This window comes from Oryzias latipes, chromosome 13 (assembly GCF_053564925.1).
Source record: "Oryzias latipes strain Hd-rR chromosome 13, Olatipes_Hd-rR_3.1".
Taxonomy (NCBI): Eukaryota; Metazoa; Chordata; class Actinopteri; order Beloniformes; family Adrianichthyidae; genus Oryzias; species Oryzias latipes.
Genome location: NC_136249.1, coordinates 11,616,995 through 11,629,667, shown reverse-complemented (window position 1 = coordinate 11,629,667; position 12,673 = coordinate 11,616,995). Strand labels below are relative to the sequence as shown.

The 12,673-nt window shown below is 38.4% G+C and overlaps 1 protein-coding gene across 2 annotated transcripts in view; it reads left to right on the top strand.

Moving 5' to 3' along the window:
• Positions 1 to 12,673, top strand: part of veph1 (ventricular zone expressed PH domain-containing 1) — a 76,150-nt gene that overhangs the window by 52,488 nt on the left and 10,989 nt on the right. For both annotated transcript variants that reach the window (XM_023961681.2, XM_020708427.2), the window contains exons 9-12: positions 379 to 737; positions 3,159 to 3,298; positions 4,995 to 5,129; positions 10,043 to 10,160. In XM_023961681.2, the coding sequence (XP_023817449.1) occupies positions 379 to 737; positions 3,159 to 3,298; positions 4,995 to 5,129; positions 10,043 to 10,160 (752 nt within the window). The remainder of the gene's footprint in view (positions 1 to 378; positions 738 to 3,158; positions 3,299 to 4,994; positions 5,130 to 10,042; positions 10,161 to 12,673) is intronic.

Sequence of the window (12,673 nt, the reverse complement as noted above, 5' to 3'; positions counted from 1 at the left end):
TGTGGTTGAGGATTTGGATTGGTAGCATCTGCTGATTTGTCTCTATTGAAGTAAAAAAAAACGTTTTCTTTCTGATTATTTGCGCAAATAAAATGAGAGACAGAGATTCACAAAGGTTTGCACTCCAAAATGTGTATTCTTTAAAAGTTGAAAAAAAGACTCCAAAAGTCACTATCAAATACTGAGTTTTAATCAAAAATGTAATCATCTCAGTTCAGAGATTTCATTCCAGTGGTCGTGCATAGGAGTGGGGGGATAGTAGTATGGGCGTGTTCCACAGTCTGCTGATTTTCAGTCTTTACTGATATCTAAAACGTTTGTTTTGTCACTCATCTTAAATACTGCATCTTGTTTTTCTCAACTGATGGTTTCTCCTAGATCAAAGAGCCTGGCTCTTCATGAAGTTTGTTCACGCTCCATAAACTCAGACGCTGGGGAGGACGGTGAAGGGGTGGAGTTCAGCACAGAAACATCTAACCCTTTGCCCTGTCGACCCTCTGAAAACCAGGAAGTATCTCCTACCGGGAGGAAACAGACAGGTGATGGCGCCCCACCTGCTGCTGCTGCTGCTCAGTCCCACAAAGAAGCAGAGAAGTGTCAAAACGGAGAAGTAGATGCAGAGCAGGTGGAAACGGATAAACTCTTCCTCCATTTAAGAGACAATATGGAGACAATCAGAGAGTTCTGCAAAGACATGGTGCAGCAGGTCCCCACACCTGACCAGTGTGTGATTGAAGGTAATGTCAGTGTTGCTGCATGTTCTCTCTGTTCCGCAGATAAGCAGCCTGCAAACCCGAAAGACACAAACGCTTCTTTTTCTGTTTGATTTTGTGACAGACCCTACCAAAAAAGTAGAATATCAAGGAGTAGTGTATTCATTTCCATCCAAAAACGTAAACTTTCATAGAATGTAGATTAAGGGCCCACTGTTTCATTGATTTCAAGTCCTTGTTTATTGTAACATAAATTGGGCTTCCAGCTCATAAAACCTAATAAAAAAACGGATTTTAATCAATCTGAAAACTGTTGAGAAATCACCATTTACTTCTCAGTTTTTGCAAAAAGATAGAGACAAATCAATCAAAATAAAGTATTTTCTAAATGATGTCTGTCCTCAGTGCTTGGTTGGGAATCCTTTTGTGTTAATAACTGCCTGGATGCACCGTAGCATTGATGGAAGCTTGTGGCATTGGATGATAATAATGGAAGCCCAGATTTTCTTGATGCTTGTTGTCAGCTCTTCTTTGTTTTTGGTCCTGTTTGGTCCTCGTTTCCCTCTCAATAATATCCCACACATTTTCAATGAGGGTTTAGGTCTGGCCGGCTGGCAGACCTAATAGCTGACAATCAAACCAGGTGTTGGTGCGTCTGGCAGTGTGGACAGGGGCCATGTCCTGCTGGAAGAGGAAATCTTTATCCAGATCCTTAACAGAAGGAATCCTGAATGCCTCTAGAACATTCTGCTAGAGAGATTGCAGAGATTTTGGATTGACGAGAGCAGCCAGCCTCCTTAGTTATGAACTGTTGTGTCTTACCCAGACAAAGGAGGGGATCAATGATGGTCTTCTGGATAGTTAATCAAGTCTGTTGTTTTCCCCGTATTGAATCCACTGAACCAATTTACTGACATGTGGGGAATCTCTGTTTTCACTTTAGTAGATGATTTGTTGGTGAAACTCAGTTAAAAAATATTAATGTCCTGCTAAATTTGGGCAAAATCTTTCAGTTTTCAAATCTTCTGAAATCCTGTTTTCACGGGTTTTAAAAGCTGGAACTCCAATTTGTGTAAAAATGATCAAATAAAAAAAGAAAATCAATTTAAAAAGTGAGCCAGAAAACTAAATTCCATGAAGTTTAATTTTTTGATTGGAATTATGGAAATGAATATACTTTTCCATGATATTCTAATTTTTTGGAAAGGGTCTGTATGCTGTCCAGATGGCAAATGTTTAGGATTATTCTTGCTGTGAACATATCAGTTACGTCTACACATATCTGCTGATTTTTTTCCTGTCAGATATTTAGTCCAGTTAGTCACCATATGCTGTGAGATTTTAGTACTGAAACCTAAATCCATTAGCAGAAGATGTTGAGGTTCATGAGACTGGGGATTTTTTGCAGTGAAACTTGTTTTCTAGCGGAAATCGTTGAGAGGGCTGTCTCTTAAATCTGTACTGCAGAGAGTGATGCCCTAAGTCATACCCCTGAAACCCATTTCTGCATTTTTTGTTGAATAATGCATGCAGAGAACAGGATTATGATGCATGCGTTGAAAGTCTGCCTCAAAGCGCCTCCAGTTTTCCTTGCAGATCCAAATCCTCGGCTGCTGTCACTTGAAAGGGTAACCTCACCGTCTGCAGTGACGTAAAGACAAACAGACGCGCGGAGAAAAATGAGCGACGTGAGCGAAACCCGTGACATTAAGCTGAACCAGATGAATGCAGAGCTGACATGATGTACACACATGAACTGCACATTTTATGTATGGGGGGCACGCATGCCCTAGAACCAGCGGTGCATGTTGAGCAGAAAAAGGGTTCAGGGGGTTCAAGCAAGCGAAAAAGGAAAAAAAAAAGTCCCTGCATATGTGCAATTATTATCTAAATCATTCAAACACTGTTTTCCACGGTCACCTTTAACAGAAGGATCTGACATTTTTTTTTAAAATAAAGTCACACTTTTGAGCATTTTCACTTAGGACCCACTCTGATGAAAATGGTGTTTTTAACATGTTCTTGTGGATTTTTCTGATGATGGAGGACATAAATTAGAAAATTAAGCTCAAAGTTGCATTTCTGAGTATTTCTTTATGCAAAACGCTGTGAATCAGGATCAGAATGATGACTAGAGTTTGATTTACGGGCACTGTACGACAGTATTAACTGGATGTTGTGTGTACAATTTCCATTAACCCTAGAATGCACTTACTGCATGCTCGACAATGGTACGTTCCATTTTCATGATGTCACTTGAGGTGTCCATACGAGCCTCAAGAGAACTGCAAGACAGACCTGCGTTCCCCTTCAGATGCAGCCCCTCCTCCCTACGACCCTCCACGGACCTGACAGGGTCAACCCTGTGACTAAAGCTTTAGGTCGTGCAAAAAAGCTTAAAAAAAGAAATTTGACTTTCTCATCCTGTGCTTTTACGTGAAACAGACTCCAGCGGAGGCTGCGTGGCAAAGCTGTCCTTCTCCTGCCCTCTCAAGGGCCACTACTGCCTCTACGCCAAATCCAGCTTCCACCTGACCAGCCGACAACCCCACCTGTGGATTCACATCATGCTGCTGCATCTGCAGGTGCGTGGCTGACAAGCGCAGTGCCATTAAACGCTATGATTCCGAAACTAGTGTTGCAATTCCTCAAAGAAAGTGAAACATTCCTATTGTAATTTTTTAGTAAACTGTCTCCCTTGTGTTTTTTTTAAAGTGGTTTGTTCAATTCATGAATAAAATAAAATGAATAAAGTGATGCATTTTAAATTAAAAGCGAGAAGCCACAAAAGGGGTCAGGAGAGTTTTGGAGCTCACTTTTCCTGTTGTCTCTGCTGGAAGACAAGAGAGCATTGTCAGGCATTTTCTTCATTATTTTTTAATTCTGGTGAGACAAAAACTCCAAATCTAAAGCAGTGGATCTTCGTGAAAGAGTGAAGGTTTAATTGGGTTAAAATGTGCTTTAAGTTGAGTTTAGGCTCCCACACCTGGAAATGATTACTTTCAGTCAAATAGTGCATGATGGGATTCTTTTTCCAGTATAAATATTTTGGGCAGGACAGTTTTCTCAGTTTACCTGCCACTGGCAGAGCCCGAGTCATCTGTCCTCCACATGACTGTGACCCAGTGATGCATGTGCACTCGGACCTACATGCAAATCTGCTGATGACATTCTATTTCCAATTTACTGGTCTACTGAGAACACCTATGTCGGGAAAATAAAGGCGTAAAAATTGTTTTCATTCATTTATTTTGGTTAGATCACATGTCTGCAACCTTTAACACTAAAAGAGCCATTTGGGCCAATTTCAACTTGTAGAAAAATACACTTTATTCATGCTTCTGTGAACATTAAGCGATTCATTTATGATATGATGGTTTCAAATATTTCCACTACCGATCATTGAATTATAACAGTGTTACATTTTTCTAAATGTAACATCCTTAATAATTTGTTTTTACTTTTGAGAAAAGCAAAAACAAGTTCCTTTTAAAATAAAATAAGCCATGTGTTAAATTAAAATCTTCCTGTTGCAGCAAATTAAATAAAAATGCAAGAAATTCAAACATGGAATTTCCTAAAATTAAGACTTTAGAGGTTCTTAATCCATTTTCTCCTCATACTATTAAATATTTGACATAAGTGAAAAACCAATGTAATTCTATAAATTTTCCTTTGAACAGCAATTTGACACAGCAGATGATCAGAATGTCTTCTTTAAGTTGTAAGCAGACAAACAAGGTGTATATTTGTATAAACCCCTTTTGTATTTGAGGCTAACCTTTAGTTATAATAATTATGTTTATATGCATTCTTTGATGGAATGGACGGAAAAAAGGAAGAGAGTGAGAGAGTGGGAATGTTAGAGATGGTGGCGGGCAGTCGATACAATATAGTCATAAAAAAAGAGAGTCATAAATAAATTGCACGTCTTAGTTGTTCTGAAGAGAATAAAGCCTAATGGGGGAGGGTCTTTTTATGAACTTATTTCTTCATGTGATAATAATGTTTTTTGCTTCTCCCAATTGATATTTTGTCTTTACATATTTATTTATTTTATTTTATTTATTTTTTAATTATTCTAATTATTTGCAATTTTTTTCGTCAAAGCCAAAAAGCCTAAATAGAGGAACAAAAGAGCCGCTCTGGAGCCTCAGGTTATAGACCCTCTGCGTTAGATGTTAGATGCTTGTTTCACCTTCATCTCTGCCCCTCTCTTTGTTAAGATTGTTTGTTTGTTTGTTTTTGCATCATTTTAATATCCGTTTCTTTCTCGATCAGAGTAAATCCAGCGTCCCTCTGTGCACCAGAGACGAGTCTATTCAACAACTGGCCGCTCTTTGGGAGAAGACGCAGCTTAAGGGCTCCCACAGCTTCCTCATGGCCATGACCCAGCACAGCACCCCACACAGGAAGGTACTATGTGGCTTTGACGTTCTTAAAAAGGCCGTATGTCTCCAGCAAAGAGAATGAAGTCACTGCCCGAGTGGGAAGTCAAAAATAGGGGGTGTCAACCCTGATATTTGTTGTGTTTAGGTTAAGCTAATTGGATTTTCTATTAGTCAAACCTATGTACTGTTCCATGTCTGCGATTGTCTCCGTCCATGTGTTACAGAAATGAGCTTTAAGTACTGTCTGAGCTGGCATGCAGTTGGTGACAAATCATGAATAACTTCAGGGGGAAGTTTTCATCATCAACAACAGTCGCTGCAACTCTTGAACAACCCCAAAGAATCTGCAAAACCTATTTAGACTCAAATTCTCTTGCTTTCATCACAACTGTTTCCTGCGCTGGCCCTGAAGTGCTAATCACACCAAAAAAAATCACTCAACACAAAACAAATAATTTACAAAAATGTAAAAAAGAAAAACAGCATTACATATTAGAAATCAAAACAAAGTTCCAGAAACCAGAACACAATTCCAAAAACCCCATGACACCAACAATGTTTTCTTGAACTCATGCCATTCTTAGCTTTTATTATAAAACTCACTTTGAGATGTATAATATGACCTTGAGCACTACTGTGAGCCGCAGCAGTTCAGACCAAAACCAACAAACCAAATATGAATCCTGAGGAATTTGCCTTTTAATAGCCTCATAAATTCTTTTTCTCTGATTGCTTCCCGCTCTTGTTTGTGAATCCCTTTACCTAAAGAGTTAACGGGAAAAGACCCATTTTGATGAAAATTATGTTTTTGGTGTTTTAACATGGTCTTGTGGGCTTTTTCTGATGATGGAGGACAGATATAAGAAAATGAAGCTTAAAATTGCATTTCTGAGTATTTATTCAAACCGTTGTGCATCAGGAGCAGACATAAAAAGACATCTTTTGTTAACTAGAAAATAAGCTTGCAGGACATAAGCCCCCTGCTCCGCTCCATTCCGATGCAGTTATAGCTGACTAGATTGTTTTCTTCGTCTGAACTGGCTTCTGGCTCCAAACTGGACGGATGGATGGTTCCAATATTGCTCGTCATTTTTGTTGTACCGGTAATAGTAGGTTGATATTGTAAGGGGCCGTAAGCTAACGGAAAAGAGTGTAAACAAAGGGATGATGGGTAATTAGCCCTTTCCACAACTCAGAGGCGAATTTCTGATGAACACCTGTTTAAACTGTGTCCTAGAATACAACAGGTTTAATCCAGTAGAATCATAACTAAAAGACCCCTGGGAATGCTTTAAAAACAGATGAAAAGAGAATCTGAGTGGATCTTTGAGACATGTGACGGAAGTGAACGACTTGACATGCATCAAGAGTGAGTCATAGATGGATATGGACAGAACCAGGTAGTTTTCCAAAATAATACCTTCAGCTGTAGAAAATAAACAAAACAGAAATGATTTAAATTACAGAATTTTATTTTTTGTCCGCTATCCGGTACCAAGCGACCCACGGACTGGTACCAGTATGCGGTCGGGGAGTTGCAGTGTTAAGAGGAACATTTCCAATAAAAGAGTGGGATTGCTGTATCTAAGCAGAAAGAAAACGCCTATAGTTGCTTGCCTTTTCAACAGAAATATTATTTATATCAGTCTTGTAAAGCTTGTAGCTGTTCATAACAACGCCCTGTCAAACAACCAGCTCCTGCAAGCTTTCATTCAGAATTACCAGAAGTTAGTTTGCAGCCGTGTGAACCACAATAAGCAGCACAGAACCAAATGGAGAAACCACAAATTCATTTCAACAAGGTCACTCATTTATGCCACACATCTGTTGAATGTGACCTCGATATCTGACCAACCAGAACAGAACAAGAAATCCAGAGGTTTCTGAGAAAGTGGGTTGTGGGAAGAGCTGCACCATTTAAAAGTGTCAGATGATACGAGAACATTAGGAGCACGTCAGCTTGCATAAAGATTTTTGGGAAACAGTTGAGCTGTATTTAGCATCTGAGCTTTGCTCATTGCTGGAATGGAACAGTCGTGTATTTCACTGACAGTATTTACCTTTTTTGTCCCAAAGTGGTTTAGCAGACCTGTTAAAAAAAGGCAATAATAGATGTTTAATGTGTGTACTCTAATGACAATGAGTGCCAAAAATAACACAAATACATCACAACAAGAAGACGGAGTTTTACAGAAAAATAGAGAAGAAGGTCACAACCTTTTTGTCTTCCTCCATATGAGGTTTTTTTCTCAATCAGAGAAGCTTCACTCGTGCCTCCGTGAGCCAATCAGAAACACATGTCCGACAAGTACGATGCAGAAAGGCTTCGCTTTCTGGACCGGCGAGGAGGTTTAAACGGAGACGGCGGGGGTTTTACGAGGCTTCCGTGATTTAAGCTGGATTTATGTTCGGCTCCTGACAGTTCACTTTAGCTCTTTTATGACACAGAGAAAATAGAAAGCTGATGGAAGGGAGAAGGGAAGGCGTGGAGGGAGGTAAGGGCAACAAAAACCCCAGTTCAGGATGGATAACAAAAGGGGGAATGTGTGCCAAAAAAAAGTGGGGGGTTCACTTTGAAAGATGTGGGTTGAAAAAGATGAAAATCCAGTCTCTGTAAGACATCACAGTCTGAACATCAATAAACAATTTTGTATTAAATCATTTTCAGGTGGTCATTATGGTTAAATCAGTGAAACGTGGATAAGAAAAACACACAGGAGTAAAGTTAATCATAGAGCTGGAAAAAAACGACAATTAACCCGGAAAACTCTTTATTTAAAACGGTTTGAAGTTAGAGAAACAGTTGAAGAAACAAAAGAAAGGGTGAGAACTTTCAAAAAAAAACAAAAAAGTTGGAAAAGGCAAAGAGGGCAGAGATATGCAAAAGGAGAGAGTCCACATGAATTGTTTTTCCAACAGTTTTTGTTGATACAAAATTGTGGTTGCGAGAGTCGAGGAAAGTGACTTGCAGCCACTTAATGACAGGGCAGAGGCTGATTAGATAAAGATGTTTAAAGATGGAAAACAGGAAATTGTTTCCCCTTCCTGTGACTGTTTATACTGGATTTCCTGCGTGGCTTCTCTTTGTGCACAAACACACTTACAGATGAACAAGACAGAATTAAGTTTTTGAAACTAAGGTCTCAGTCACAACTGCCCTCAGGGGGGAATATGGGCTGTCTGCAAAAACAAAATGGTCAAACATGTGAAAGGCACCCAGGTGGCCCAGTAAATGGCAAAGTTGTAGACAGCTCAGTGAGTCTGCGATAACATTCATGTACTTTGTTTTCTACAAGCATACTGATGACAGCTCAAAATGATCACTTAAACAACATGTAAGGGTAAGTAAGAGTGAAGTAGGCGAGAACACAGTCGTACGGATTTTTAATTTTACAAACCCCTCATTGCGCACAGAGTCCTTATCAAGTGATAAGTTCTCTCTCCTTGCGAGGAACCTGACTGTTATGCTACGCTCACACCGGCTTTGGTAACGCATGTTTTCAGGCGACCGCGTCCAATGAATAGTCTTTGTGAAACGCATGTATATTAGCGTTTCGGGCTTCCGTGTTCAAAACTCTCGCATTCATGCATCACTACGAAAAAATCTGTTTTTGGGCTTTACAAACAAAACGTGCATTCACTGAATGCACGTTGAACGTTAAACCAGTTGAACTTTGATCAATCGGGGATTTGGTAGTGACAAATGGGTAGTGTCCTTTTTAAATTTGCAGAAGTTATAACTGTTTGAAATTGATCATGGAGGAGCAATGAACAATGGCAGTTTGTGCCCCGCTAGAATTCTTTGACACTAAGTCTTTCAGATATCGAAATAGAGCTGTGAAAGAAAAAGCCCTGCAAGATTTGACATTTGGCACCAAGCTCTGCTAGCTGTAGGTGCATGTGCTTGTTTCGGGTAGCATCAGTACTAGGGGTCAGTACTGATGACTGTACTACTGACTAGAGTGTGGCATAAGGGTCCCGTACGACAGCATTACCCATACGTCATAAGTGCATGCAACTTTTATTACCCTTCATAATACACTTACCACACATACAACAATGGTACTTTGATGAACTGCAAGACATACCTCCCTTTAAGATGCAGCCGTTCATGTCTACGGTCCTTCACTGGCATGGACAACCCAACCCCCCCTGGGGGCTGACCTGTACAGGTCAGCCACCCTAGAGCTTTAGTAGAGTCTAAGGAGGGGTCTGAATCTTTTTTTATTTATTCTTGTAGATTTTCCACGTTTGTTTCCATCTTTGTTTTTGACGCTGTGACTTTAATACCAGATATATCTGTGAAGAATCTCAATCATCCAGGATTGTATACCGGTTCTGTAATACCAGAAGGGCAAACTAACTAAGTCCAGATGTACCTTTTCAAACTTTTTCTGATTGGGTAAAGGAAAGTGAGAACAGACAAACGAATTATTGCGGGGTCATGCTTGTCCTCTTCGACTGTTTCTCCGCAGCATCTTGGTCCTGGAGTAACATAAAGGATGAGTCAGATAATGTACTGGTTACCGTATGTTTTCTGTGCAGAAAGCAAGCTTTGGCATGTTGGGGTACAAACGCTCTACTGTTCTAATGCTTTGCGATGGGTTTGAGCTCCAAAGAAAGTCCCGCACGTTGTTGCTCAACCTCTGAGTCATGCTTTAACTTTCCCCCTCTCCTTCCCTTGAATTTTCTTTTTCTTGGAGCTTTTTTTCATCAGTTGGCAAACACTTTTTTTAAAATGTTGTTCTCTGAATAAAAAACTATAATTATGTAGAAATAACAAGTTTAGGCAAACTTGAGTGGTTAAGATGAGCTCCAGAAGCCTGTGACGCCATGTAGGATGAAGCAGGCACTGTATATATGATGCTCATATTTATCTCCATCAATGGAATATAGTACATTTTCATCTCAAACTTGCATCCTTTATTTCATACTCAGGAGCTGGAGAACCTTCAGATCCAGCTGGAGGAGGTCCGATTCTTTGACCTGTTTGGTTACAGGGAAGACCAGCGGAGCTGGCTCTGCTTCATGTGCAACAACCCAGAGAAGGCCACAGGTAGCCCACACACCTACACAATAGCTGCCCTCTGAATATCAGAAGTCAACATGTTTTTTGCTTGTATGCGATTGAACACACTTTCACTTCACTTTTAGCTGTTTCGGTCATGAAAAATAACATTTTACTTTAAAAAAAAACGTAGGATACCTGAGCAAAGACAACCTGCTTAACCATGGTTTTGTGTCAGTCTCAGTGCTGTGACTCCATTGTAATTCTTTTTACACTTTATTGAATTCAAACTGTCAAAACAGTATATATGTTCACTTTAAATGTTTTTGCTGTTTGTGTTTGTTTTTGTTTCAGAAATGGACCACTTTTGCTGTTAATTAGATTAAAGAACATTTAACCAAAAGATGAAAGGGAATCAAAGTTCTTTCTTTGTATGCATTTAGTATAATAACAGAATAAAACTAAAAATAAAATAAAACATGTAGTGGGAACATAAGTATAGCTTAAGGGGCACTGGGTAATTAACCTTTATTGACAGAGGGACGAAGACAGAAGCAGCTGGATGAATTTGGAGTCATGTACAGTGAAAGAGTTGTACACATAAACCCTGAACCAAAACATTGTGTGAGAAAAACTTATTTTCTGATCTCAAAAGAAGAAACTGTTATAAGGTTCTTCTTTTTAAAAATGTATTTCAGCCTACATGTGGAAGAATTTGTGGCTTGAGTTATAAATATTGTAATGTGTAAAAGTGTTTATGTCTTAGGATTATGATTGTAGCTATGAAAGAAAGATGTGATCTTGATTTTGTTTTTGTAAGAAGATGAGCATTTCTTTTTAATTTAATTTTTGTGTGTCGGTCAGAGGTGATGATCGTAAAACTACAGTAGATCTATGGTTTCAGCCTCAGGAACTGGTTTTAGGTTTTAAATCTGCCAGTATCTGTTTTGTTTTTTTTCAGCCTAAATGGAAACAGTTCTTAGTTTTTACGTGTAGAGTAAGGCCGTTTTAAACAGATGGTTCTGAAGAATTATGGAGGTAAAAATGAGTGGGACTGGCTTTGGAATGAAGATGACGTTTCACTAATGAGTAGCTTTAAAGTTGCATGACCGCTCAGATCTTTGATGGCAGCTAATAAGAAGCCAGCAGGTTTTTCAGGCCAAAGGCAGAGAGGAATCCGGTTGGGATAAAGGTTCAGGAAAAGTTTTAGTTAACCTTCTTTTTTGCTTGTTGATTTAAAGCAGGAGGTAAAAAAGAGATCTTATAAATGTCTTTACATAACTTAAATGAAGGTTATTATGACAATTAATAAATAATAAAACGGAAAACTATGGACCCTTAAGTAAAACTCAGTTAGGGTAAAATAAATACACCCTAATTGGTTCCACAGGACTTGTAGTTTGTTTATACCTATTATTCAGAATAAATGCTTCATTCAGTGAGTACACTTATTTTCCAGGTCACTTAAATCTCTCACAGTTGTCAGCAATAATAAAGTCAACTCATAAATAAAAAAATAAGTCAACCTTTTTCTAAGGTTAATTTAAGTGAAAAATCCTTAAAACTGGAGGGTCATCAAACATTTACTATTATTTTATATTCATTGTTTAAGTTCTGAATTTCTATCTTTTATTTTTTACTAATTTAAGGTTTGCTTCCTGATTTTTTATTTATTTTTCAGCAGCTAGCCGTCACTGCTTTAGGAACACTTAACAACACATTTGGAGCTAATGTTCCAAACACTTGAAATCATTTTCATTTTACTTTAAGCACCAAAGCTTAGCTCAGGTGTGTTTTTTATCTTTATTAATTAACAAAAGTGATTCCCATATACAAAAAAAAATGGTTTAATTTGTAACCCTTGTGCCATCCTAGGCACTTTAACATTGGGAGTTGGGTCATCTAGACCCACTAGACAGTGCTCTGAACCTTTTTTCTTCAATGATTTGTGATCTTCACTGGTGTCCATGGATTACATGAAATCTTTCCACCTTTATCCACCTTTGTCATGGTAGGAACAACACGTCAATGTAAGGGTGGGGTCATCTAAGATAGCACAAGGGTTAAAGGTAGGTACTCTGGGACATTGCTGGTTGGATGATAACGTCTATTCACCTTTTCAGTCAGTCATGGTAATATCTTCCAACAGATGATATTTCTTTAAGCTTCTGGCTTAAAGTTCAGTGATTCCTTAATCAACTGTTCTTCACAGTTTGGGTTAAACATCCTTCTGTTTTCCCTCATCTTCAAAACTCTAACATCATCATCCAACCAGTGATGTAACATAATACCTACTTTTGTTTTTTTTAATATTTATTTTTAATTTTTTTTAACATTTCACTTATTTTTGTTTTACAACATTTTTTTTTGCTTTTTGGTTTCTGTTTTTTATTAGTTTTTTTTTAAGATATAAAGATGTTTTTCTATTATTTGCTTATCTTTTTAAGTTGTTGTTGTGATCTTTGTGTCTGCATTATGTGATTTGTTGATTTGATTTGCACTTCAGGGCCAAAGTTGAATGATGGTTTTAAAAATGGCTCACAGAATCTAAATATTAAACC